This window comes from Oryctolagus cuniculus, chromosome 18, assembly GCF_051225735.1.
Source record: "Oryctolagus cuniculus isolate XC-2025 breed Fujian yellow rabbit chromosome 18, ASM5122573v1, whole genome shotgun sequence".
Lineage (NCBI taxonomy): Eukaryota > Metazoa > Chordata > Mammalia > Lagomorpha > Leporidae > Oryctolagus > Oryctolagus cuniculus.
Window position 1 is genome coordinate 20,115,698 of NC_142884.1, and position 25,231 is coordinate 20,140,928.

Genomic DNA, 25,231 nt, shown 5'->3' on the forward strand with positions numbered 1-25,231 from the left:
CTACGGGCGGGAGCACGGAGACCAGGTGCTCCCCGCCAAGGATGACGGCTTCTCTGAGGAGCTGCCACTGCTGGAGCCCTTCACCCTCTTTGGGGTCCCGCACAGGACGGCCTATGTGAGACTCCGCCCCCTGCCCTGGACTCCCCAGCTCTCTCGCCTCCCCGCCACACACCCCCCCGCCCCTGAGCCTCAGTCCTCCTCCCCCCTCCCAGCGCGGCCCGGGCCCTCCGTGCTGCCTGACGGGTGACACCATGCCACTGGCCTCTGCCGCCCTCACCCCTACCAGGTCTGCACCAACGGGCTGGTGTCCTTTGGGGAGCCGGTGGCCCTGTTCACCCCTGAGGCCTTTCCCCTGGAGACAGGCCAGGCCTTCGTGGCTCCCTTTTGGGCTGATGGGTCCACGTCCAGCGGGGGCCACGTGTGGTACCGCCAGAGCCGCCGGCCGGAGCTGCTGCGGCGCGCTGCTGGGGACCTGGCCGCCGCCTTCCCCCACGGCCCTCACAGCCCCCGTGCGCTGCTTGTGGCCACCTGGGACCAAATCCCCTTCTACGGATCTCTTGGCTCCCAGGTGAGGAGGGAGCTGGGGAAAGAGAGAGACAGAGAGAGGGAAGAGGGGGGGGGGAGGGGATGGAGATGGAGTCCCAGCTCCCTGCGCCCGGCCTCCGCAGGTGAACACCTTCCAGCTGGTGCTGGTCATGGGCAGTGGCACCTCCTGGGCGCTGTTTCTGTACAATGACATCCAGTGGACCACGGGCGTGGCCAGCGGCGGGAGCCCCCACAGCGGCCTGGGGGGCATTGCTGCCCAGGTGTGTGGGGAGCACACAGAGGCTGCCCGGAGTCCTCCCGTGGCCAGGGGGTGGGGAGGTGGCCCCGCTAACTCCGCCCTCCTGGCTCGCACCCAGGCGGGCTTCAACAGCGGCCGGCAGGGGCACTACTTCTCCGTGCCTGGCTCCAGGACCGCCGACATCCTGCACGTGGCAGGCACCAGCAACGTGGGCGTCCCGGGGCGCTGGGCCTTCCGCACGGATGCCTTCGCTGTCCCCAACGGCTGTGCCTACAGTGGTGAGGCGTTGGGGACAGGTCTAAGCCCCCAGACCCCAGCCTCTCCCCATCCAGGACCAAGGGGACCGGGCTCCCAGCGTTTCCGCCCCAGACCCCCGGTACCCTCCTCCTTGGACTCCCGCTCAGGTTCCCCCGTCTGGCCCCCTCCCTCTGCAGGTCAGTTCCTGCCGCTCGGGGCCACTTTCTGGGACAGTAGCGCCTGCAGCCACCGGTGCCACTGTGGGCAGGAGGGCCGGGTGCGCTGCTGGCCAGAGGGCTGCCAGGGGGGCCAGCAGTGCGCACCTGCACACCCTTTTGCACGCTGCCACGCCCCTCGGGGCCCCACCTGCCGCCTGGGCGCCCAGGGCCATCTGCATACTCTCTCGGGGAGGCAGCTGCGGCTCCGGCCTTGCCGCTTCGTCCTGGCCCGGCTGCCCGGTGTCCGTGTGGACGTGGAGCTGGCAGGAGAAGCCCCAGAGCCAGTGGTCCTGGTGCAGCTGCTGGTCCACGGCCAGGACTTGGTGGTGCGGTCAGACGGCCCCCCGGGACACGTGCTGGTGAGTGGGACCAGCGGATGGCGCCGGGGCCAGTCACTCAGACAAGCGGGCAGGCAGAGAGATTTGATCAATGGTGGTGGACCCACAGACAGAGAAACTGACAGACGGAACAGCAGGCAGAGATGGAGACGAAGATGTGGGGTAGACAGACAGGCAGGCAGGCAGGCAGGCAGACACACAGACAGTGTCAGGTTGGGGTGCTCAGAACAGGCAGTGTGACACAGATGGGAGTCCCAGGCAGGTGGAGCCCAGGGAGTACCCTTAGGGCGACCTTGCCTTGTCCATGGGCGCCGCACCCCCCCTTTGTTGCACAGCTGGGTTTCTGTCTCCCACCCTGTTGAAGCAGGCAGTGGGTGGGCTCTCAGGCCACCCTGCCTACTGACCCCGCTGACCCGCCTGCGTGCCCCCGCCCTCACCTTCCCCGATGCCAGGCTCCCTCTGCACCCCTTCCTCAGCCCACTCTCCTCCTGTGCCCCTGCCTCCAGCACCCCTGCACCTGCCCTCATCCCTGTGCCCAGGCAGCTGAACACACATGGGCTGGCGGCTGCCATGGCCATGAACTTGGGGGGTCTTGACCTGCCTCCTCCCTGAGGACCACTCGCACCCCCCCCCTCCCCTCAGACCAAACCCCTCCCGGACTCACCCTCGGCCCAAGAGCTCATACCTCCTGTGTCCCTGGCAAGCCACGCCCCTCGCTCCGCCCTCTGGCTGCCCCCTGGCTTCCCTCCCTGGCTCACTCAACCTGTGCTTCCTCCCAGCCCCCTCTGAACCGAGGCCCAGCCCAGCCTCCTCTTCCTCATCTCCACTCATGCTTCAGGCCTCTCCTTTAGACCTGCGGCTGTGAACCCCCCCAAGGGCTGCCCCCTCTCCTGTTCCCCAGACCCAGGGCCTCACCCCCTTTCTGCCCAACACCAGCCACCGACAGCCTCCCCGTGCCCAGCTGACCAGTGCCGAGGGCACCTGACCCCAGGGCTGCGTCCTGGTCCCGCAGGTGAACGGGCACCTGCGGCCTCTGCCCCTGTCCGTCCCTGAGGCCGGCCTCGCTGTCCACTCGTGGGACTCAGCCACCCGCCTGGCCATGGACACAGGCCTCGAACTGTGGATCCAGGATGGACGCCTAGAGCTCACCGTGCCAGAGGCGGAGGTCTCCGTCACCAGGGGCCTGTGTGGCCCGGAGGCCCTGACTCCTGTGGGAACACCACAGCTGGAGCCCGCCTCCTTCCAAGCCAGCTGGCAGGAGGCGGGGCCCTGTGGCTCGCCGTGGCCCAGCTGCCCGGTCCACCTGAGGGCCAGGTATGCCGGCCCCGAGGCCTGTGGGCGACTCTCGGCTCTGACGGGCCCCTTTGCAGCCTGTGCCTGGACCGTCCCAGTGGGCCCGTTCGTGGATGCCTGCGTCGAGGAGCTGTGTGCAGCCCACGGGAGCCTGCCTGTCCTCTGCCGGGCCCTGGCCGCCTTCGTGCGGACCTGTCAAGCTATGGACATCCCCGTGGGCACCTGGCGTGGTCCTGGCTTCTGTGGTGAGCTGCTGGAGGGAGGTGGCAAAGAAGAGGGTGGGAGTATCCAGTTGCACAGGTTGTGAACTGCACATGAACTTGAAGGGCCATCTTACCTACTCCCTGGGGCCCTGGGAGGGGGTGGGTTTCTGATGAAGACATAGCTCCGGGGTTGGCAGGTCCCACCCGTGAGGTGGTTGTGGGGGGTTCCCCCTCTTCTTTCTCCAGAACCATCCTGTCCTGAAAACAGCCACTGGGAGACGTGTGCCGACACCTGCGGAGCCCGCTGCCCCCACGAGGACGAGGCCCTGGCCTGTGGCGGCCCCTGCCGTGAGGGCTGTGTGTGCGACGCCGGCCACCTGCGCAGCGGTGGGACTTGTGTGCACCCTGCGGCCTGCGGCTGCCCTTGGCAGGGCCGCGTGCTGCCCCTGGGAGCCCAGGAGCTGAGCCCCGACTGCCGCGAGCTGTGCCAGTGCAGGGAAGCTGGGCGGCCGCCTCACTGCAGGCCCCAGGCTTGCGCAGCGGGGACCGCGTGCCTCCTGCGTGCCGGGGCCTGGCACTGTGAGGCCCGCAGAGGCAGCAGCTGGGTGTCGGGGGACCCCCATTACCGCACCTTTGACGGCGCCGCCTTCACGGCGCAGGGGGCGTGCCGCTACGTGCTGAGCCGCACCTGCCGCGCTCTTCCGGGGGCGCCGGCCTTCGTGGTGTGGGTGGACAATGAGTACCTGAGTCCCGCGGCCAGCGTGACCGGGGCGCGGCAGATCGAGGTGGATGTCCACGGGGTGAAGGTGGTGATGGAGGCCCTGACGCCCGGGAGGGTGCAGGTAAGCTGGGGCGGGGCTGGGGCTGGAACCACCCCCTCCCCCATCCAGCGCAGCTCAGACTCAAAGTCCTGGGGAGACAGAGTCCAACCCTGGGAAGGCGCTCAGGGAGTCACTGGCCCGCTTAGGGGGAGTCCGATGGAGCCCTGGCCCCACCTGTGTTTTGCAGGTGAACGGGACCCTGGCTCACCTGCCCCTGCACCTGGCCGGGGGCCTCGTGCACGTCTACTTCAGCGGCACAGGGGCGGTGCTGCAGACCAGCGCCGGCCTCCTCGTCTCCTACGACTGGCGCCGCCACGTGTCCATCATGGTGCCCGAGACCTACGCGGGCGCCCTCTGCGGCCTGGGCGGGGACTTCAACGGGGACCCCCTGGATGACTTACGCGCCCCCAACGGCTCCCTCCTGCACGACCCAGAGGCCTTTGCACTCAGTTGGATGGACCCGGCCTCCCCGGCCGGCTGCTCCATCACAGGCCCCGCCCCTCTGTGCCCGCACGACAGGGAAGGCCGATATCAGTCGCTGGCCTTCTGCGGGCTGCTGGGCGCCCGGGACGGGCCCTTCCAGGCCTGTGATGAGCCGGCCGAGGCCCGGGTCCACGTGGAGAACTGTGTCCACGACCTCTGCGCCACCGGGGGCTCGCGGCAGGTGCTGTGCGAGGTGCTGGGGAGCTACGCCCAGCAGTGCCAGAGGCACGGCCTCCCGGTGCAGCCCTGGAGACACCTGGTGGACTGCGGTGAGTGGCACCTGAGCGGGTTCCCATCGCGCCGGCCCGATCGGCTCATTTGACTGGGTTGCGTGATGCATGCTTTCAGAGTGGCTACGTCATTAGTGCTGGCTTCACCGCCTCCGTCTCCCTGGGATGCTTCTTGGGCCGTCGGCTCCACGTGCAGACAGGCTCACTCTGCAAACGGTGACTCCAGACTTGGGAGGCGCTCAGATTTCAGCCCAGCAGGAAGAGAGTCCCATGGGTCTTGGGTGCAAGTGTCTCCGCGGCTCTGATTGGCTCCTCCTGGAGCCAATCCTGTGACCAGGAGCATAGGATCCCCCAATAGGAACCCAGGCTCTGCCCCTGGGGAGACTGCGGGCGGAAGTTGAGATGAGGTTAGCAGTGGGCAGTGGGTACTGGCTGGTACCCGAAGGACAAATGACCACTTCCTGCTGCCCCGCGGTCTTTGTCAAGAGCCGTTGTGATGGAGAGCAGCGGTGCAGGGGATCCAATTGTGTGCATTTTTATTGCCGCTGGCTGTAAGAATTGCCAGAGACGCGGCAGTTTAAGCAGCCCAGTTCTGCGGGCTGGAATTCCCACAAGGTTCCCTCAGGCTAAGGTCAAGGCCTGGACAGGACCAGACCCCCTCTGGAGGCTGAAGCAGAGACTCCCGTCCCACAGACCCTGCGTCTGTCACCAGCCCTTCATTGCCTCCAGCTCTGGGATGCTTTGCACCTGCTGCCTCCAAGGCCAGGCAGGGTCAGCCCCAAACATAAGTGGCTCAGCCCAGCAGGAAAGAGGCTGTGGGTCGAGAGAGCCCCCAGGTCTGTGTGTGTAGCACTGAGGTCCCTCTGCACTTGCTGCACATCCCCTCGGGGCTGTCCCTGTCTCTAGAGGCCGCCCACCAGCCTTGGCTCCAGGCCCCTCCCGCCACCATCAAAGCCACTGACAGAGGGGCCAAGTCCCCCGCACTTCAGTCCTTCATGCCTCTGCCTCCCTTGCCACTTCGCAGAGCCCAGCTGACCCCCACTGAGGCATCCCCCGGGCTCCTCTCTCCCACCCCGGAGTCTGGGAGCTTCACCTCATTTACATCGTCCCTTTGTCCTGTGACGGGGGTAGGCTGGGATTATTCAACTGACCACCGCAGACTGTGTGCACACAATGCCCCCAAAGCAGAAAGTGGACGCAAATCTTTCCTGTCCCACCGGGTCCCATTCTATGTCATTTGTGAAAGCAGAGCGCGCCCCACCTGTGCCACATCCAAGCCAAGGGTGCAGGCCCCGGGTCAGCGCCATCCCTTTCCAGCTCTGGGCGCTCAGGGACCCGCCGGACTGCTCTGTGCCTCAGTTTCCCCTTTAACCCCCAGCCGCGAATGATGATAGCGGCACCCCCCTCTCCAGGGCTGCTGTGGGAATCGGACAGGTGAGCAGTTCCTGGCGCCACAGTGTGAATGAGTGGGGAGTAACCAGCAGGAACGTGCCACGTGCGAAGGCAGGGGTGAGGGTGGAGACTGCAGGAGGGGATGGGGGGCTCTGGTGCCCTGACCATGGTCGGGAACCTTTTCTTTTTTCCTGCGAAGGGCCATTTCGGTATTTATAACAGCATCTGTAGGCCGTATAAAACAATCAACGTAAAAACTGGCCTGTTACAGACGTACCGAATGTCGAGTCCCGCCTGCGGCCACCTTGGTAATACCAGGCCAGATGGTGCTGCAGGCCTTACACAGCCCGTGCCCAGGGCATTCCCCGCCCCACCCTAGGAGGGGCAACGCAGGCAGCGGGGACGCAGGAACACGCGCGGGGAAGGCTGCAGCCCAGGCCCCGGGTCCTCTCACTTCTTACACTGGGAGTTGCCCCGAAACGCACACACACATGCACTCGTGCACACTGCACACACGGACATGAATGCATGCACCCGTGCGCACACACATGTACACATGCATGCACACGGACTGCTCACCTCCTCAGCAATCCCCCCTGCACGACGTCCCTCCTCATCTGCGAAACCCTCAAAGACAGGTGTAGGGTCTGTGATGCGTCTTGGTCACCAGGATCAGGTCTCTAAAAATGTCACTCAGACCTCCTCCATCTCCTGGCTAAAACCATCCATGGGTCCCCATTGCCCTGGACACGAGACTTGACCTTCAGGGCTCCTCCTGAGAGACGCCGCTCTGCTGCCCCTCCCTCTGGCTGTCCCCCAGCCTCCCCCTCTCCCTGGCTCACCCACCATGCTGGCCTCTCTGCTGCTTATGGAACACCCCAGACTCTCCCACCTCGGGGGCTGCCTTCCCCACCTGGAACACTCTTCCCCAGATGTCGCATGCCTGGCTCTCTCTGTCATTCAGGGCTCTGCTCGAACGTCACCTCTTCCAGGAAGCCTGCTGGTCACTGTATGTAGAGCAGCCCCCCGCCCCTGTTCTGTCCAGCTTTGTCACCTGACCCAGCCCCTCAGGTCTTTGTGTATCACGGGTTCACCTTCCCTGCCCCTCCTGGAGCAGGGTCAGCGTGTCTGCACCGTGCAGGTTCGGGCTTTCCAGTCCACCTGCGTTTGCAGCCTCTTCATGCTCCTCTTAGGACCCCAAAGCCACTACGGATGACCCACGGACCACTGAGGCAGGCCACGTTACAAGGCTCTGTGTGGACGCTGTGTTTTACGTAATTTTCATACCTCCTGTCTTGCTCTCCCCCTGGCCACTGAAGCATGGGCAGACTGTTCTTAGATCACAGGCTGGACCCGGCAGGTCTGCTGACAGATGTCCAGCAGGCATAGCTTGTCCACCTCTGCTCTAGCAGGTCGGGGATTCCTGGTGACCATGGTCACTGCTATGTTCCCGGCCCCCAGAATGTCCCTGGCACGTAGTAGATGCTCAGTTAAAGTGGCCAAGCCAATGCTACTGGCGAGGGCTTCAGCAAATCCTCGCCACGTGCTGGGCTTTGGGGAGGCCGCAGGGAGCAGAATTTGATGTTGGGGCAGTGAAGCCGTGTCCTTGTGTCCCTCCAGAGCCGGCCTGCCCGCCCCACAGCCACTACGAGCTCTGCGGCTCCTCCTGCCCCAGCTCCTGCGCGGAGCCCGCCCTGCCCGACAGCTGCCCCACGCCGTGCCAGGAGGGCTGCCAGTGCGACGCCGGCTTCGTGCTCAGCGGCACCGACTGCGTGTCTCCCAGCCAGTGCGGCTGCTCCGCGGGCGGCCGGTACCACCCGGCCGGGGAGGCCTTCTGGGCTGGGGAGCGCTGTGAGCGCTTCTGCCGCTGCGAGGCTTCCAGCCACGCCGTGCACTGCTCCCCTGCCTCCTGCGGGCCTGGGCAGAGATGTGGGAACCGCGGGGGCATCTTCGGGTGCCACCCGCTGTCCCCTGGCACCTGCCATGCAGCCGGGCGCTCGGGCATCATCACCTTCGACGGGAGGGCCATGGAGCTGCCCAGCACCTGTGCTTCTGTCTTTGCCGAGTCCTGTGGCGCCCCCGGCTCCCTGCCCTTCTTCAGAGTGGAACTGGGAAAGGAGAACAGGTCGCACAGCCCCCTGACACTCATCTCAGAGGTGTCCATCCAGGTCAATGGGACCCAGGTGCACCTGCAGAGGGCCAGCCCTGGCATGGCGCAGGTGAGCACCTGGTTTGGGCTGATGTGTGGGACCCCAGCCCCTTACCCACCCAGATCCTTCCAATATTTCCACAGTGTAACCTCTCGTCTCCGACTATACATCCTTTCCTGCTAATTCTGTCAGTGCCTTTGGTTTAACACCACGGCAAAACCCCCCTCAAAACAGCTTAAGAACAAAAGGAATTTATGGGTGTGCATCTAAAAAAAATCTATGGATCCCTGGATTCAGGCATTGTCACTCCCAGGCACTCAGACAATATGCCTGCTCCCCGGCCCCACCTCTGAACACTGCTTCTTCCATTGCCGGCATGGAGCCCAGGCAGCGAGGAGAAAGATGGCTGCCTACCACTGGAGGAAGAGAATAAGCTCTTCCTGAAAAGTCCCAGGGCTGCCCCTCATTGGCCCAGCTTGAGTCATGTGACCATCTCTGAGCCCGCCTTTGTGGACTAGCTGATTGGCTGGGCCTGGGTCATGTGCTACAAGTTAGGATGGGGTTAACTTCCTGTGAGCCGCATGGATGGATTTTGGAGAGGCCATTTCTTAGGCAAATCTGCCTGGCGGGCGTTTGGCCGAGTGGTTACCGCGTCGCTTGGCAAGCCCGCATCCCCTGTCAGTGGAGCGCCTGGCTCCCGCTTCCTGCAAATGCGCACCCTGGAAGGCAGCAGGTTCAAGTCCTTGGGCCCCTGCCACCCATGTGGGAGACCCAGGCCTGAGTCCTGTTCCCAACTTTGGCCTAGCCCAGCCTTGGCTGTTAGCATTTGAGGAGTGAAGCAGTGGATGGGAGATTCTCTCTCCTCTCTCTCTCTCTCTCCTTTCTCTCTCTCTCCCTTACTCCCTGCCTTTCAAATAAATACAAATTTTTAAAGGGGCCGGCATTGTGGTATATCAGGTTAAGCCACCCCCTAGCTGTCAGCATCCCCTATGGGTGCCGGTACCTGTCCCAGCTGCTCCACTTCCAATGCAGCTCCCTGCTGATGGTCTGGGAAAACAGCAGAAGACGGCCCAAGTCCTTGGGCCCCTGCTACCCATGTGGGAGACCCAGATGAAGCTCGTGGCTCATGGCTTTGGCCTGGCCCAGCCCTAGCCGTTGCATCCAATCTGGGGCATCAACCAGCGCATGCAAGACCTCTCTCTCTGCCTCTCCTTCTCTCTATAACTCTTCCTTGCAAACAAATAAACACATGGTTTTAAAAAAAATGTTTAAAGGAGAAAATCCAGATAAAGGAGAAAAGGATGTTGAGCAGGAGAAAGTGTTCACTCCTTTCCAGGTCCTTGTCCCTCAGGGGGACACCCTGTTTCTGCCAAGGGCCACTAGATATTTATACCCTCATTGGGGCCACACAAAATTATCAGCTTAAAACCGCTGCTGGAGAGGTTCTGAATTCCCAGTCCCAGCCGCAGGGCCAGACCAGATGGCCTCGAGGGCTCTGCGCGGTCCCCGCCCCTGTCTCTGCACCTACTGCGCTCCAAGCGTCCGCGGCCCGCCCTCCCCCCAGGTGAACGGCGAGACGACGGCGCTGCCCGCGAGCTTGGCCGGCGGCAGCCTGGACGTGCACTGGAACGGCCTCTCCTTCGTGCTGCTCTCGGACTTCGGCCTGTGGCTCAGCACGGATGCCACCTACAGCCTCACGCTCACCGTGCCCCGGCTCTACGAGGGGCACACCTGCGGGCTCTGCGGCAGCCTCGCCAGCGCCCCGGAGGCCCGCGACCTCTCGGAGCAGCGCAGCGGGTCCTGCGCCGGCGACTGCGCGGCCGCCTGCGCCGTCTGCGAGGACCCGGGGCAGATCGTGGCCGCCAGGAGGCGCTGCTGGCTGCTGCGCGAGCCCCGGGGGCCCTTCGGCCCCTGCCACGCCGAGGTGGACCCGGGCCCGTACATGTCCAGCTGCGTCAGGGATCTGTGTCTGGCGGAGGGCAGCGACCGCATCCTCTGCTCGGCCCTGCAGTCGTACGCCGCCGTCTGCCAGGGCGCCAACGTCACCCTCGGCGACTGGAGGAATTCCTCCTTCTGCGGTGAGTCGCGGCTCCGCGGGGGCGGCCGAGGCGGGAGCCCCCTGCACCCGGGTCCCAGAGGCGGGCGTAGGGAGGCGGGGTGGGGCTAGCACTCCCTCCGCCCAGACGCGCAGGGCAGCGCACAGCCCGTGTTCTGCTGCTCGCTGTGCGCCTTGGGTCCCACTCCTCCGCTCAGACCTGTACACCTGTCACGTCCCAGGGCGGAGCCAAGGGCTGCATGTCGCTGCTGTCACCTCCTCAGAGATACCTTGCAAGCGAGAGCCCAGGACTGTTTGTTAATATACATATTTAAAAGATGTATTTAGGCCGGCGCTGCGGCTCACTAAGCTAATCCTCCGCCTAGCGGCGCCGGCACACCGGGTTCTAGTCCCGGTCGGGGCACCGGATTCTGTCCCGGTTGCCCCTCTTCCAGGCCAGCTCTCTGCTGTGGCCAGGGAGTGCAGTGGAGGATGGCCCAGGTGCTTGGGCCCTGCACCCCATGGGAGACCAGGATAAGTACCTGGCTCCTGCCATCGGATCAGCGCGGTGCACCGGCCGCAGCGCACCCGCCGCGGTGGCTATTGGAGGGTGAACCAACAGCAAAGGAAGACCTTTCTCTCTGTCTCTCTCTCTCACTGTCCACTCTGCCTATCAAAAAAAAAATTTAAAAAATAAAAGATGTATTTATTTATTTGAGAGGAAGAGTGCCAGAGAAGGAAAGAGAGGTCTTCCATCCACTGGCTTACTTCCCAAGTGGCTGCAATAGCCAGGGCTGGGCCAGGCTGAAGCCAGGAGCCAGGGACTCCATCCTGCTTTACCACGTGGGTGCAGGGGCCCAAGCACTTGGGCCATCTTCCACTGCCTCCCCAGGCCCATTAGCAGGAAGCTGGATCAGAAGCGGAGCAGCTGGGACTCGAACCGGCACCCATATGGGATGCTGGCACCCAAGGTGGTGACTTAAGCCACTACATGATGACGCCAGCTTAGATTAGGTCGTACGAAAGAAAACAGCCGCGTGGCCTGCTCACCCCTAACACCACAGGCGCGACTTTCCCGAAGCCCTGAAAACCCGGCCCATGTTCTGAGCCTCCTGGTTCTCCCCGGGCGTCCTGCTCTCTCCCTTGCTCCAGTGCTGGAGGGGCCAGCCCTGCCGGGACATCAGCCGTCCCAGGCTGCTTCTGACGCTAGGCACCCGGCGGCCACCTTCTCTGCTGTGTGCAGCTCCCTTGTGCAAACACAGGCCATTGAAGTCCCCGTGGGGCCCTCCTGGGGACAAGGACACCCCTAAAACCAGTCCCTGTCCCCACTTAGGTTAGGTCCAGGTGTCAGTCTTGAACATCCAGGCAGTAGGGAGCCCTCAACGCTTTGCATTAGGGAAGAGGATAGGACAGTGTTCATGGAATGGAGAGAAAGGCCAGAGAGAGGCAGTTTCTGGATTAATAGTAAGTCCCAGTCATCCAAGGCTCACCCATGTGCCGGGCACTGTCCCAGCCAGCTAGTCTAGTTTAACTTGCTTAAGTCTTAACAGAATCATTTTTCATTTATATGAAAGACAGAGTTACAAAGAGAAAGGGAGAGACAGAGAGAGAGATCTTCCATCCACTGGTTTACTCCCCACATGGCTAAAGCTGTGCCAATCCAAAGCCAGGAGCCAGGAGCTTCTTCAGGGTCTCCCACATAGGTGCAGGGGCCCAAGGACTTGGGCATCCCTAGGCGCGTTCCCAGGGAGCTGGATCCGAAGTGGGGCATCCAAGACTCGAACCTGGCACCCATATGGGATGTCAGCGCTGCAGGCAGATGCTTATCCTATTACGCCACAGCGCTGGCCCCTGGTTAAGTCTTAAGACAGGTCCGAGGCCAGCACGGCAGAGCCCACAGAGACACAGCAGGTGGAGGAAGACTGGGCCCTAGGGAGATTAAGCAGCAGGACCTTGCCTGGGGACAGAGCCGGGGTTCCAAGCACTGGGTGGGGGAGACGAGCGAGGACATGCGTAGCCGACGCCTCCTTTCCCGCGTTTTCTCCTCCCTGCTCAGCGCCCGAGTGTCCCCAGCACAGCCGCTACCAGCTCTGCCTGGACCCCAGCCAGGCGCGGCTCTGCATCCCCGCGCCGCTGCACAGGCTCGGCGGCCGCCCCGGCTGCGCGGAGGGCTGCGCCTGCGATGACGCGCACCTGTGGGTCAGGGCCGAGTGCGTGACCCCGGAGCAGTGTGGCTGCGTGCACGGCGGCCGCGTGTACCAGGTGAGCAGCGGCCGGGCCAGCGCTGGGGTCAGGGGACTCCCGGACCACGCCGGGGAAGGACGCCCCGTCCAGGGACACCCGGATTCAGCTCTGGGCATGCGCAATGGGCCGCCTCTTCCTTACGGATGATCCCAGCGATACTGGCACAATTTACGAGGCCGGTTCTCTGTGCTCAGCCGTTTACCATTGCTAGTATTGTTCTTATTAATTATCTAGTGCCTATTAACTACGTGGCCTCAACTAAATGCATTGATGATGATAATAAGAGCAGGTAATATGATTTGGCATGAATAGATACAAAATGCTATACTAAATGTTTTTATTATCGCTGGTGTTATTGTGAATTCAACAGCATTTGAATCCAGTTTGATGGCCAGCATTTGAGTCCTGATCAGACGTCAGGTGCCATGCCACTACCACAGAGATACTAATTAACATGCACTTGGCACTTTATGTGTGTCTGTGTATCATTAAGCAAAATCATAAATTAATAATAATTAATAGTAACATATTTGGGGTGTTTCTATTTGCCTGCCTGTATGTAAGCATATTAAAATAGTGATGATGATGACGAGATTAGTTATGGCCTCTCTGGACTAGCCCTTCTGCTAACTATTTAGTGACAAACAATGATCACGTTGGTAACTGGGTTTTGATCACTTACTGCCATGTCACCATGGTATTCTCTGGGCGTTCAGAATATCAGCTTCCATGTCAGGAGCCTGCTCGCAGTGGGCTAGCCTGGCACTGAGGGCTTCACACGCAGGTCACACGCACCCCCAGACAGCTCTTTATTGCCCCATTGTGCGGAGGAGAAAACTGAGGCTGCAGGATGCCTGTCGCTCAGCCCCAGCCCTGGCCTGAGCCGGGCACCCAGCAGGGGACTCCCACCACGCCTTGCGCAGACCGGCCTGGGGGCTGCAGGTGCCGATCTGGCCTCGCTCTCCCCAGGTAGGAGACCTAGTCTGGATGAGCCGGTGCACCCGCCGGTGCAGCTGTGACGCACCTGGGCACTTCCGCTGCAGCCCAGCCCGCTGCCCTGCCGGGGAGATCTGCGCCGTGCGGGGTGGCCGGCTGGGCTGCCAGAGCCCGCTGGGCACCTGCGTGGTCACCGGAGACCCCCATTACTTCACCTTCGACGGGGCCATCACCCACTTCCAAGGCACCTGCACCTATCGCCTGGTCCATTCCTGCGGCCCGGAGCCCGTCCCCGGGGGCGTCTCTTTCAGCGTGGAGGCTTCCAACAGGAACTTCCGCAGCCACCTCGTGTCCTTCTTGTACCGCGTGGAGGTGAGGCTCAGCAGCCCTGGACTGACGGCCCACGTGATCCTGGAGAGAGGCCAGCAAGTCCAGGTGAGGCCAGCAGGGTAACTTCAGCCCCACCCAGGGCTGTTCACTTCTGAGCCTCATCCGCTTAAGCCCTCCGTGGGTCCATCCGCCCACCCACATATCAATCCATTTTCACCTGTCTTTTCCGTCCTTCCACTGGTCCCTCCCTCCCCCACCCTTCCACCCTCCACTCCTCAAGCGACCTGTTCTTCCATCAACCGTTTCTTCATCCAACCTCCTCTTAAACCCTAGAAAAACAGCACAGGACAGGGGAATCAGGGGTGCATGTGTGTATGGGGTGGATGCTAAGTGGGGCAAGCAGGAGAGACTTCCTGGAGGAGGTGGCTTTGGGCCAGACAGCTGCAGAGGGAAGGAGAGGTCTTGGGATTCGTGAGGGAAGAGTGTGCCAGGCAGAGGGAACAATGGGTGTCAGGTCTGCATGCAGGGGTGGCCTGTCCCTTCTTAAGAGCGAGCCCCAGAGGCCAGCGACCAGTGTGGCTGGAATGGAGTGAGCCGGAGGAGGCGAGATCAGAGAGCTGGCAGGACACAGACCCTTGGGGCCTGCTGTGCCAGGGGACTCGGGCTTTTACTCCACACAAAGTGGGGTCTCAGTGGCGGGGTGGTGTGGGTCTGGGTTCAGGGGTCCCTGGTGGGTCCTGGGTGCTAACTGGCCCCGCACTAGGGGACAGACCATCAGGAGCCTAGGGGAGGTTGCTGCTGGGACAATCCAGGCAGCAAGTGACAGTGGCCAGAATCGGGCAGAGGATGGTGGGTCGGGGGAGGTGTGGTGGATTCTGGAAGGGACTTGAGGAGGGCAGATGCGGGGAGGGAGAGAGGGCAGCTCCCTGACGCACTGGAGAGGAGGCGGGGGGGGGGCGGGGCGGGGCTGAGTACAGCGCAGCTCCAGACGTGAGGGTCCAGAGAGGGGTTTGGCTGGCATGGGGTGCGATGGGCAGTGGGGAAGGAGACAGACCCGAGCGCCTCTCGCCTCCAGGTGGACGGGCAGGTGGTGAGCCTCCCAGTGCAGCTGGGTGCCGAGGCCCGCGTGTGGCGGCAGCAGGGCCTGGTGCTCCTGCAGGTGGGCACCGGGCTGCAGGTGCACTTCAACGGCCGCCACACGCTGCTGGTGCGGGTGGGGCCTGAGCACCGGGGCCGCCTGTGCGGCCTCTGCGGCAACTTCAACGGCGACCCCGGCGACGACAAGGTGCTCCCGAGCGGGGCGCCCGCCCGCAGTGACGCGGACTTCGGCAACGCCTGGCAGACCCGGGACAGCCAGCCTGGGTGAGTGGCCATGCGGGGCCATGGGGGGGGGGCCCTGGCTGCAGACGTGGGGTTCAAATGGGGGAAACGGAGGCACAGAGGGAGTCCTACAGTCAGGAGTGGTGGAGTATGGACTTGAACCCAGGCATCCTGGCCACAGAGACCCGGATCCTAAATGCTCCCCGTCCCTCGTCTCAGAAGTCGCTGGGACTCCAGTGCTGTGACGTCCACTGCAGCCGCCCCGCTCTCCACACTCTGTAATCCTACACGTGCTGAGCTCACATAGCTGTGGCTCCTTGGCCTCCCAGCCACGTGTCCGTGCTCCATGTGCCCTGGGCTTGTGACATAGATTTGGAGACTCGTTCAAGGGACAGAGTGGACGTTCGAACAGCAAGGCCGATCCCAGAATCTGTGAGCTAATGAGTGGCCACTGGGTGCTGAGAATCCTCTGTTGCTAGGGCCTTCGATCCACTGGTTCACTCCCCAAATGGCCACAACGGCCGGAGCTGAACCAATCCCAAGCCAGGAGCCAGGAGCTTCTTCCTGGTCTCCCACGCAGGTGCAGGGGCCCAAGGACTTGGGCCATCTTCTACTGCCTTCCCAGGCCACAGCAGAGAGCTGGATCAGAGGTGGAGCAGCCGGGACTTGAACCGGCGCCCATATGGGATGCCGGAACTGCAGGCGGTGGCTTTACCTTCTACACCACAGTGCCAGCCCGCCTTCCAAGTTTCTAAAACTGCCCAGGAACTGTCCGAAGCTGGCAAGGAGCTGAGCAGGTGCAGGAGGCAGAGGCCGAGGCCTGGCAGGGCTGGCCCGGCAGGAGGCAGGAGACGTGCGGCTGCGCTGAGACCCCGTGTTCCCTCAGCTGCCGGCAGGACATGGGGGACACGCAGCCCTGCCAGGACAGGCCCCGAGTGGAGCAGCTCTGCGGCGTCCTCACGAACCGCTCCGGGCCCTTTGCCGAGTGCCACTGGCACGAGGACCCCGGGTCCTACCTGCACGCCTGCGTCTTCGACCTCTGCCAGTACGGCTCGGGCAACCGTGTGCTGTGCGCCGCCCTGGAGTCCTACGCGCAGCTCTGCGGCCTGCGGGGCGTCCGCCTGCCGGAGTGGCGCACCAGCCTGGGGTGCAGTAGGTGGCCCCTCACCCCCGGCCGCTGGGATGGCGACCTTGCCCCTTGGCTGGCTGGGATGTCGCCTGCCCAAAGACCCAAGCCAGGCCTGCGACCAGAGTCAGGGCTCCCCTGGGCCCTTCTGTCACCCCACCTCCCTGCCCTTGAACCTGGCTGTCCCGATGGCTCGTCTGGTGCCCGGGTTTAAATGGCCTGTGGACGTGATATGGGAAGTACCTGGTCTGTGGTCCCTTTGTGTCAGGAGCCAGGCTCGTGGGGTGGTGCCCCCAAGCCATCTTTCCCCTCCCCCAGGTGTGGCGTGTCCAGCCAACAGCTACTACGACTTCTGCGGGCCGCCCTGCCCGGCCACCTGCGCCAGCCTCAACTCCTCCGCGCCCTGCACCCGCCAGTGCACAGCCGGCTGCTTCTGCCTGGAGGGCTTCGCGCTGGAGGGCGGGGTCTGCGTGCCGCTCGCTCGCTGCGGCTGCCACCTGCAGGGCCGCTACCTCCGTCTGGGCGCTGAGGTGCTGCCCACGGCCACCTGTGACCGGAAGTGCGTGTGCCGGGGGCCCGGGCGCCCGCTCGAGTGCCGCCCTCACGCCTGCCGGCGCCGGGAGCGGTGCCGTCAGCGTCAGGGCGTCTGGGGCTGCCACCCCATGCGCTACGGGACCCTGTGGCTCTACGGAGACCCCCACCTGCACACCCTCAGTGGCTCCCACCGGCAGCTTCGAGGGCCCGGCCGGGGGGTGCTAGTCAGAACATGCAGGCCGCACCACACCCCTTTCGCCGTCTGGGTGGAGGTGGCACGCCTGGAGCCATGGGGTGCTGCCTGGGCCCAGCAGGTGGACGTGGACGTGGCCGGATGGCGGCTGTCGCTGCTGGCGGGACAGTTCGGGGTGGTCCAGGTGAGCGTCCCCCTGCTCTGGCCCTGGGTCTAGCTCTCGGTGAGAGGGAGGAACAAAGGAGGTGCTGGCTCCCCGACCGCGCCGGCTGTGCACCCTGCTGAATCCAGGGGCCTCTGGGAGATGCCCGGCTGGAGCCTGGGCCCCCACCCCACCCTCTTCGGGACCACGCTCCCAGAGGGCAGAGCTGCTGCCGGGCTCACACGGCTGTGCCCAGACCCTTGCTCATGCGGCCAGTGCGACATGTCGAGACGCCGCTGTGGGGGGAGGGGAGGAGTGCGCGACACCTGCGGGGCCGCAGCCGGGCCTGGAAGACACAGGCGTCGCCTGGCTGGGAACGCCCATGGGTACAAACCTCTGGACTCGCCCCTGGCCTCTGGGGGTCCGGCAGGTGTGGTGTCTGGGCAGGACAGAGCGTCCTGCCTTCAGCAGTGTAGCAGCGGGTCTCTCCGTCCTCGCTGGCCTGCGTGTGGGGGCGTGGCCTGCACCTGGGGGCCTGGGGAGGGGGCGTGGCCTGCACCGGGCCGCCTGCGCCTGCCCTTATATGGGGCAGGCAGGCGCCAGCCCACCTGGGCGCTCCGCGGACCCTATGCAGGCCGCGTGGGGAACACTCACATTGCGTGGTGCTGGTCCTGGGAGCCCGGCTTCGAGTCCTCTGCCATTTGCTGGCTGCCCACCTTGGCCCGTGGCTTTGTGTCTCCGTGCCTCAGTTTCCCCACCTGGAAAACGGGCGACGTGGGCCGTGTGAGGATGAAGAGGCGGAGCTTGCCTGGGGCAAGGCGTCCGTGGGAGCAGGGAAGCATTTGATCAGGAAGTAGAACGGTTCCCGCAGAGGCTGTCACCCCCATCCCCGGCAGGCAGGACAGAGGTAGACAGTGGGTCAGGTCAAAGCCTCCCGTGGCCTACGCGACCCTGCAAGGCCAGCCTGTGTCACCCTCTGCCATTGGCCCCCTCTCACCCTGCTCCAGCCACCCCGACCTCCCTGATGTTCCTCCAACAGCCCAGGCAGGCACCTACCTCAGGGCCTTTGCACTGCCTGTTCCCACTGCCTGGAACACTCTTCCTTGGGGTCCTCTCGTAACTGACACATCCTCATCCCTCACGTCTGTGCTCAATTGTCTCTTCCTCCAAGAAGCCCTCCCTGACCACCCATCCCAGTCCCTGTTCTGACCGCCCGTGTTCTTTCCTTCCAAGTACTTGCCAGTATTTTCAATCCCCTTTCCTGTGAATCACTTCTTGGTTTCTTGTCTGTCTTCCTCGTGACCAGATGTGAGTTCTCCAAGGGCATGGGGCTTTCCTTTGTTTAAAATGGCCCAGAATGTCTGGGAGGAAGATGATACAAGACGCAAGCAAACTCTGGTTTCCCCAAAGGCTGTAGTTTGTTCTGCCTAAAAGAAAGAAAGCAGGGAGGGGAGCGACAGAGGGCAGCGAGGGTGTCGCTGTGTGAGGCGGGAGAGGCAGTGTGAGGTCACGGGAGCGTGGAGGGCACAGCACGTGCAAAGGGCCTGGGGCCAGACCAGCACCTGCTGTGTGGGAGGAACCACCTGGGCCGGTGCAGCTGGTCCAGAGCGGGTCAGGGGGTGGTGAGGGAGGGGTGCTGAGGCCAGCCCTGTGGGTCTGCACAGCCGTGGAGAGGAGTCTGGGTTTGGGCTGAGTGCACGGGGGAGCCATGCAAGGGTCTGAGCAAGAGAGGCACAAGATCCGGTTTGCGGTTCTGAAAGGACTCATGGAGGGAATCGAGGGCAGAAAAGCAGGGCCGGGCGGGGCTGGCGTGCGGGCCGGGCAGCCCCACAGCCTGCGCTTCTGTGTTCCAGGTGAACGGGTCCCAGGCCCACCTGCCCCTGACACTGGCCGGGGGCATGATCCGCGCCTTCTCCACGTCCTCGGCCGTCACCGTGTGGGCGGCCACCGGCCTCTCTGTGGCCTTTCACGAGTCCCGGGCCCTGTGGGTGACGGTGCCTGACACCTACGCAAGCGCCCTCTGCGGCCTGGGCGTGGCCCTCGGCACGGACACATGGGAGGACCTGGGGGGCCCCAGCGGCTCGCGTCTCCCCGAAGCCCCCAACGTAGCCACAGGCCTAGGTCCCCTGTGCCCGCAGGACAAGGCGGCCCTGTTCTGGGCCTTCTGCGGGCTGCTGGGCGCCCGGGAGGGGCCCTACGCGGCCTGCAGCCGGGACATGGATCCTCGGGTCCACGTGGAGAACTGCGTCCACGACCTCTGTGCCACAGGGGGCTCGAGGGACACGCTGTGTGCCGTGCTGGGGAGCTACGCCCAGGAATGCCAGCGCCGGGGCCTCCCGCTGCAGCCCTGGAGACATCTCGTGGCCTGCGGTGAGCCAGTGTCCCCGGGGTAGGGGAGGGTCTCACTCAGCCTCATTGCCCCAGCTGGCCCAATACCACCTTCAGGCTGTCCTCCTGGGTCAGTGCCCCACACGCTGAGCCGCGCACTGCGGGACCTGCTGCCACCCTGCCCGTTTAACCAATGACTCCCAGTATCCCCAGGGCAGCGTGCAGGTTCACGCCGCCGCCCAGTAGCAGGTGCTCCCTCGCTCTTCAGTGCTCCGCCTGGAAGCCCCCCCCCACGGTGTTGCTGCTCAGGGTCCCCTCGGCCTGCACGTGGGGCTCTACCGTGCGGACCGACCGGCTCTGGGGCAGGGTGGGGGGAGGTGCAGAACCAGGGGCCCAGGGCCCTGCTGTGATAGCTTCTACTTCGCAGATGGGGACCCTGGGGTGTGGGAGGTGGAGTAGTTTGTGCAGGAACCAGGATGCGGCAGCCTCCCCTGCCCCCGCCGCCTTGGGGAGGGGCAGCCTCTTTAGCTGAACGCTGGCTGGCACCCTCGTGTGGATGGGCTTGCTCCCGCCCCGCCCGCCGCTCCCCTTCAGCCTCTACCCTGGATCCCCAAGTGCGCGCTTCTCTCTCCCGGCACCGTGCAGGTTCTTATTGCACTTCCCGGGTCCTAAGCCCATGTGCCAGCAGGCCAGGCGGGCAACTGGGTGGAGTACGCGGGTCTCACCTGTGGGGGCTGCTGCTTCTGGGCGCTTGTGAGCCCAGGGGCCTTGTTGCTACCCTCGGCTCTGTGATGTGGAACTGGGGGGTCCGGCAGTCAGCCAGGCTCTCGGGGTCTGTTCCTCGTCTGTAGGAGAAAGCAGGAGACGCGAGTCCTTATTCGTGGGGTGGTGAACAAGCAGAGCAATGATAAGAGCAAGCTCCCGGGAACTGCTCGGGCATGGGCAGCACTTCTCAGTGGTAAACGAGGTGATCTTGCAGTTTCCAGAGGGTATTTTCTCTGGTGACGTCAGGAGGGAAATATTTAGAATTACACGAGAGAACACGCCGGAGACCACCAAGAAGAGGCCAGGATGCAGTCAGTGTTCAGAAATGTCATCTCAGACTCATTACTCCATGACCATCACCATCAGCACCACCACTACCACCACCATCATCCCTGTCATCACACCACCAACATCACCACCACCACCATCACCACCATCATCACCATCACCACCAACACCATCACCACCAGAATTCCCATCACCACCATCACCTTCACCATCACCACCACCATCATCCCTGTCACCACCAACACCACTACCATCAGCACCACCACCACCACCATCACCACCACCCCCATCACCATCACCACCACCACCACCACCACCACCATCATCACCATCACCACCAACACCATCACCACCAGAATCCCCGTCACCACCACCAACAACACCACTACCATCAGCACCACCACCACCATCCCCACCACCATCACCAGCATCACCATCACCATTGCCACCAGCATCACCATCATCACCCCACCACTGTCACAACTACCATCACCACCATCACCCTCCTCACCTCCTAGTGACGCCTCCACTTGCACACTTACCACCTGTCCTTTGCCCTCCCCTTGCTGCCCCGGCCCTGTGCTGGTGGCAGCGCCCCAGAGCGGTCACTCGCCTCAGTCCCCTAACCTCCATCTGTGTCCCTCCAGAGCCGGCCTGCCCGCCCCACAGCCACTACGAGCTCTGCGGCTCCTCCTGCCCCAGCTCCTGCGCGGAGCCCGCCCTGCCCGACAGCTGCCCCACGCCGTGCCAGGAGGGCTGCCAGTGCGACGCCGGCTTCGTGCTCAGCGGCACCGACTGCGTGTCTCCCAGCCAGTGCGGCTGCTCCGCGGGCGGCCGGTACCACCCGGCCGGGGAGGCCTTCTGGGCTGGGGAGCGCTGTGAGCGCTTCTGCCGCTGCGAGGCTTCCAGCCACGCCGTGCAGTGCTCCCCTGCCTCCTGCGGGCCTGGGCAGAGATGTGGGAACCGCGGGGGCATCTTCGGGTGCCACCCGCTGTCCCCTGGTGCCTACCATGCAGCCGGGCACTCGGGCATCACCACAGCAGATGGGAGGACCACCCAGTGCCCAGGCACTTCCGGTTTTGCCGCGTCCTGTGCTGCCTCCTGCCCACAGCGCTTTCTCCAAGTGGAACTTGGCAGGAACAGTCCGGGCAGCCCCACTGTGTTTATTTCAAAGCTGTCTTTCAAGGCTAACGGGACCCACACTTGTCTGCAGACAGAGGTAAGCCCTTGTTTGCATCTTGGACTGTACACTAAAGAGAAATGCAAGGGCTCCAACCACATAAAAACCACATGCTGTCTCCTGGTGAGCGCACATACATAACTGAAAATTCCAGAGGGCTATCAGGCATGGTTTGATCAGGGTGCTAACTCTGTTTCCCAGTACTCTTCTGGTGTGTGGCGCTCTGTAGTATCAGCTTTGTCCTCGGGCTGGCTTTTTCCTGTGGTAGCAAAATGACTTCAGCATTTTCAGGCCTCAGAATATGAATTCCCCGTTGCCTAATACAAAATCCAAATATCTTCTTACTCCCAACAACTGCATAAAATTTGCAAGGAGTCTGGGGGAGGTTGTGCCCTGTTCTGCGCCAAGGGTCGCAATCAGAAGGGAAGACATGGGGCGGGAGGGGGGATGGGGAAGGGGCAACAGCCAGGACTCTACCAAGCTGAAGCCAGGAGCTTCTTCTGGGTCTCCCACGTGGGTGCAGGGGCCCAAGCACTTGGGCCATCTTCTGCTGCTTTCCCAGGCACGTTAGCAGGGAGCTGGATGGGAAGCGGAGTAGCCGGGACACGAACCAGTGGCCATACGGGATGCCTGCTCTCGGGTGGTGGCTTTTACCTGCGCACCGCAGTGCCGGCCGCTCTGCCCTTCACTTTATGGGGCCCTGCTGAGCCAATCATGTGGCCCAGAGATTGTCTTAACTCTATGTGATCCTAGCTCGGGAGTTACAGGGCCCGGGAGAACTCATGGCTGTTTGCTGCTTGGTGCAGGGAGACAGGCTGAAACGGGAACCTACTGCAGAGTGCACAAATACCCCCCACCAGAATTTCCTGTTGCCGTCATCTTCAAAGACCGTCTGGGCTCAGTGGACGCCCCTCTGGGACCTGAGCCTTTGTCTGGGACCCACAGGGTGGGCGTGTCCCCCCAACGCCCCCCCTCCCCTGCCTGTGGGCCCCTGCCTACAGCGGGCCCATTGTTGGCTATGGGAAAACGCACAGCCACACCCTCCGCCCGCCCCCTTCCAGGAAGGGAGCGCTGTCTGTCTGTCGGGATTAGTCATGCCATCCGCCTCCGCACAACAGCCCCATTGAAAGCAAAGGGCAGCCCGCAGGGGGGGGAGGCAGCTGGGCTCCCCACCATGCAGATGTGGAAACTGAGGCTTAGGAAGGGGAGACTTGCTTGCCCGAGGTCACCCCGTGAGGAAGCGGTGCAGTGAGGTTGGAAGATTTGTTGATTTACTTTGAAAGTAGGATAACAGAGAGAGAGAGAGAGAGGGGTCTTCCATCGCTGGTCCACTCCCCAGATGGCTCCAATGGCCAGCACTGGTCCAGGCTGAAGCCAGGAGCCAGGAGCTTCATCCAGGTCTCCCACCTGGGTGCAAGGGTCCAAACACTTGGGCCATCTTTACTGCTTTTTCCCAGGCCATAGCAGGGAGCTGGATCAGAAGCGGAGCAGCCGGGACTAGAACCGGCGCCCATATGGGATGCTGGCACTGCAGGCGGCGGCTTTACCCGCCACGCCACAGTGCTGGCCCCGGAGCTGGGATTTGAATCCAGGCTGTGAGTTCCTTCCTTTTCCACCTGTGGGCCTACTGTGTGCTCCCAAAGCTGTGACTGACTGCAGGAGGGTGGGTGCTGACTCACCTGTCATGGAACCTGGGAGATCAGGTTTTCGTTCCTTCGCTCAATAGTACTTCCAAGGGCCCTGTCTCCAGGAGCTGCCGCCAGGGCACGAGTCTTGAGAGACCCTCCATGTACTGCAGCTGGGTAGGGAGGGGCTGGGGGATTAAGGGGAGCGTGAGACCGTGCAGGGCAGGGGTGAGTGTGGGACCGTGAGGCTTGGCGCTGAGTGGCCCCGGAAGCTGCATGGAGGAGGTGACATTTAAGCAAGGTCCAGAGGAAAGAGGAGGAGGGAGGGCAAAGCTGGCAGCGAGGGCTGGGCGTGGCTGGTCAGTGTGTGGCATCTGAGAAACCCCAGGGAGGCCGGCGCAGCTGGAGCCGAGTGAGCGAGCAGGCAGGGGGGAGGAGATGAGCTCAGAGAGGCGCCGCCGCCCAGAGACCAGAGCTGGTGTCGCTTACCTGGCATGGGGCTGGGCAGGACTTGGGCTATGATCTGGTCTGAGGGGCAGCCAGGTGGGGGGCAGAGAAGGAGCTTGCCCCGCCCCCCAGGAGGGTGGAGGTGGGGCCACGGTGGGGGCAGGCTGAGAAATGGGTGCTTCTGGAACCATTCTCTGAGGTTTCATCCCTCCCCGACTTCAGAGGTCTCTGAGTGGTATGGGCCCTGGGGTCGTCTGGTCACACCCCCCCACACACACACCCATGTTTGCCCTGTGCACCTGCGCTGGAGGTACACGGCCTGCCCAGCAGACGTGAGTCCCACAGCCCCTGTACCAGGACTGGGAGTGACGGAGGCGGGTGGAGGGTGGCCTGACCGGCTCGTACCATACTCCTGGGCGCGACCAAGGGCCTTGCTGCTGGCGGCCACGTGGCCGGTGCCTTGCCACAGCGAGAGTGCCAGCCAGGCTCTCACGACGGCAGACTCCCCGTCCTGCCTCTGCAGCCGGCCCAGAACCCCTCCCGGCCAAGCCACGGTTAAGTCACCGCGGCTAGGAAGGGACGGAGCTGGGCGCCAAGGGGTCCTGGCCTGTGGCCTGTGAACCCATTATCAAAAAGGGAAAAACACAGGCAAGGGGGCTCCAAATCTTTCATGGAAAATGGAATACAAAATTTATATTTAGTGGAAAAAATGTTGAAATCCATGCACGATTTTTTCATAATACAGATTTTCCATGAATTTTTGAAGACCTCTCACATATAGAAAATACATAATATAGAATATGGAACACAGACATAGAAATGTCATGTCTTAAGTGTGTTTAACATTTAGCTTACTAAATTCTAAATTTACTTTCCTCTATATTCTCTGTGTTTTTTTAAATATAGCACATTTTAACTTGTGCTTTTTAAGGTTTATTTCATTTATTTGAAAGGCAAAGTGGCAGAGAAAAAAGATTGATCTGCTGGTTCACTTCCCAAATGGCTGCAATGGTCAGGGCTGAGCCAAGAGCCTGGAACTCCACCCGGGTCTCCCACATGGGTGGCAGGAGCCCGAGCACTTGGGCTGTCCTTTGCTGTCTTGTCCAGGTCACAGAGCGACTGGACAGAGGCACCTGCAGTGTCTGCTCTTCTCCCGCAGGTGCTGAGCCCAGGGACCACAGGGAACGGCTGCACGGAAGCCCAGGCGGCCGCATGCACCTGTCTGCCCATCTCTCAGCCCCCGTCCTGTCCAAGAAGCGGCGCCTGGGAGCACGGCCGCCACCGCAGCCCCCCAGCCCAGCTCGGCCTCTCTGTCTCCACTTGGGAAGCCAGGGCTGCAGCCCAACCAGAAGCCGTCTCTCGGAGGGGCGTGCCCGCTGTCCCCCAGCCCCGGGCTGGCCCCTCGAGCGCGCCCAGCCTTCACGGAAGGGCAGTCAAACCATGGAACCCAAAGTAATAAAGGTGTGACTCAGCGGCCACGCCGCACGGCTGCCTTTGATGTTGCGCTTGAATTCCGCAGCTCTGGAAGCCGTGCGAAGCTTGCAATGTCCGTGAGCTGCAGGGTTGGTTGGTTTCTCTCATTTGGCGAA

The 25,231-nt window shown here is 62.9% G+C and overlaps 1 protein-coding gene across 1 annotated transcript; it reads left to right on the forward strand.

Annotated features, from left to right (window-relative positions):
• The first annotated feature begins 292 nt into the window (after positions 1–292).
• Positions 293–25,120, forward strand: LOC103345435 (IgGFc-binding protein). The gene is made up of 17 exons (XM_051836098.3): positions 293–568; positions 669–806; positions 903–1,062; positions 1,219–1,598; positions 2,590–3,115; positions 3,320–3,915; positions 4,082–4,646; positions 7,620–8,218; positions 9,714–10,227; positions 12,241–12,446; positions 13,398–13,799; positions 14,770–15,056; positions 15,901–16,166; positions 16,459–17,051; positions 18,863–19,379; positions 21,038–21,609; positions 24,802–25,120. Exons 2-17 carry the CDS (start codon positions 696–698, stop codon positions 25,096–25,098), a joined length of 6,591 nt encoding a protein of 2,196 aa, XP_051692058.2. The 5' UTR covers positions 293–568; positions 669–695; the 3' UTR covers positions 25,099–25,120.
• Positions 25,121–25,231: the final 111 nt, after the last annotated feature.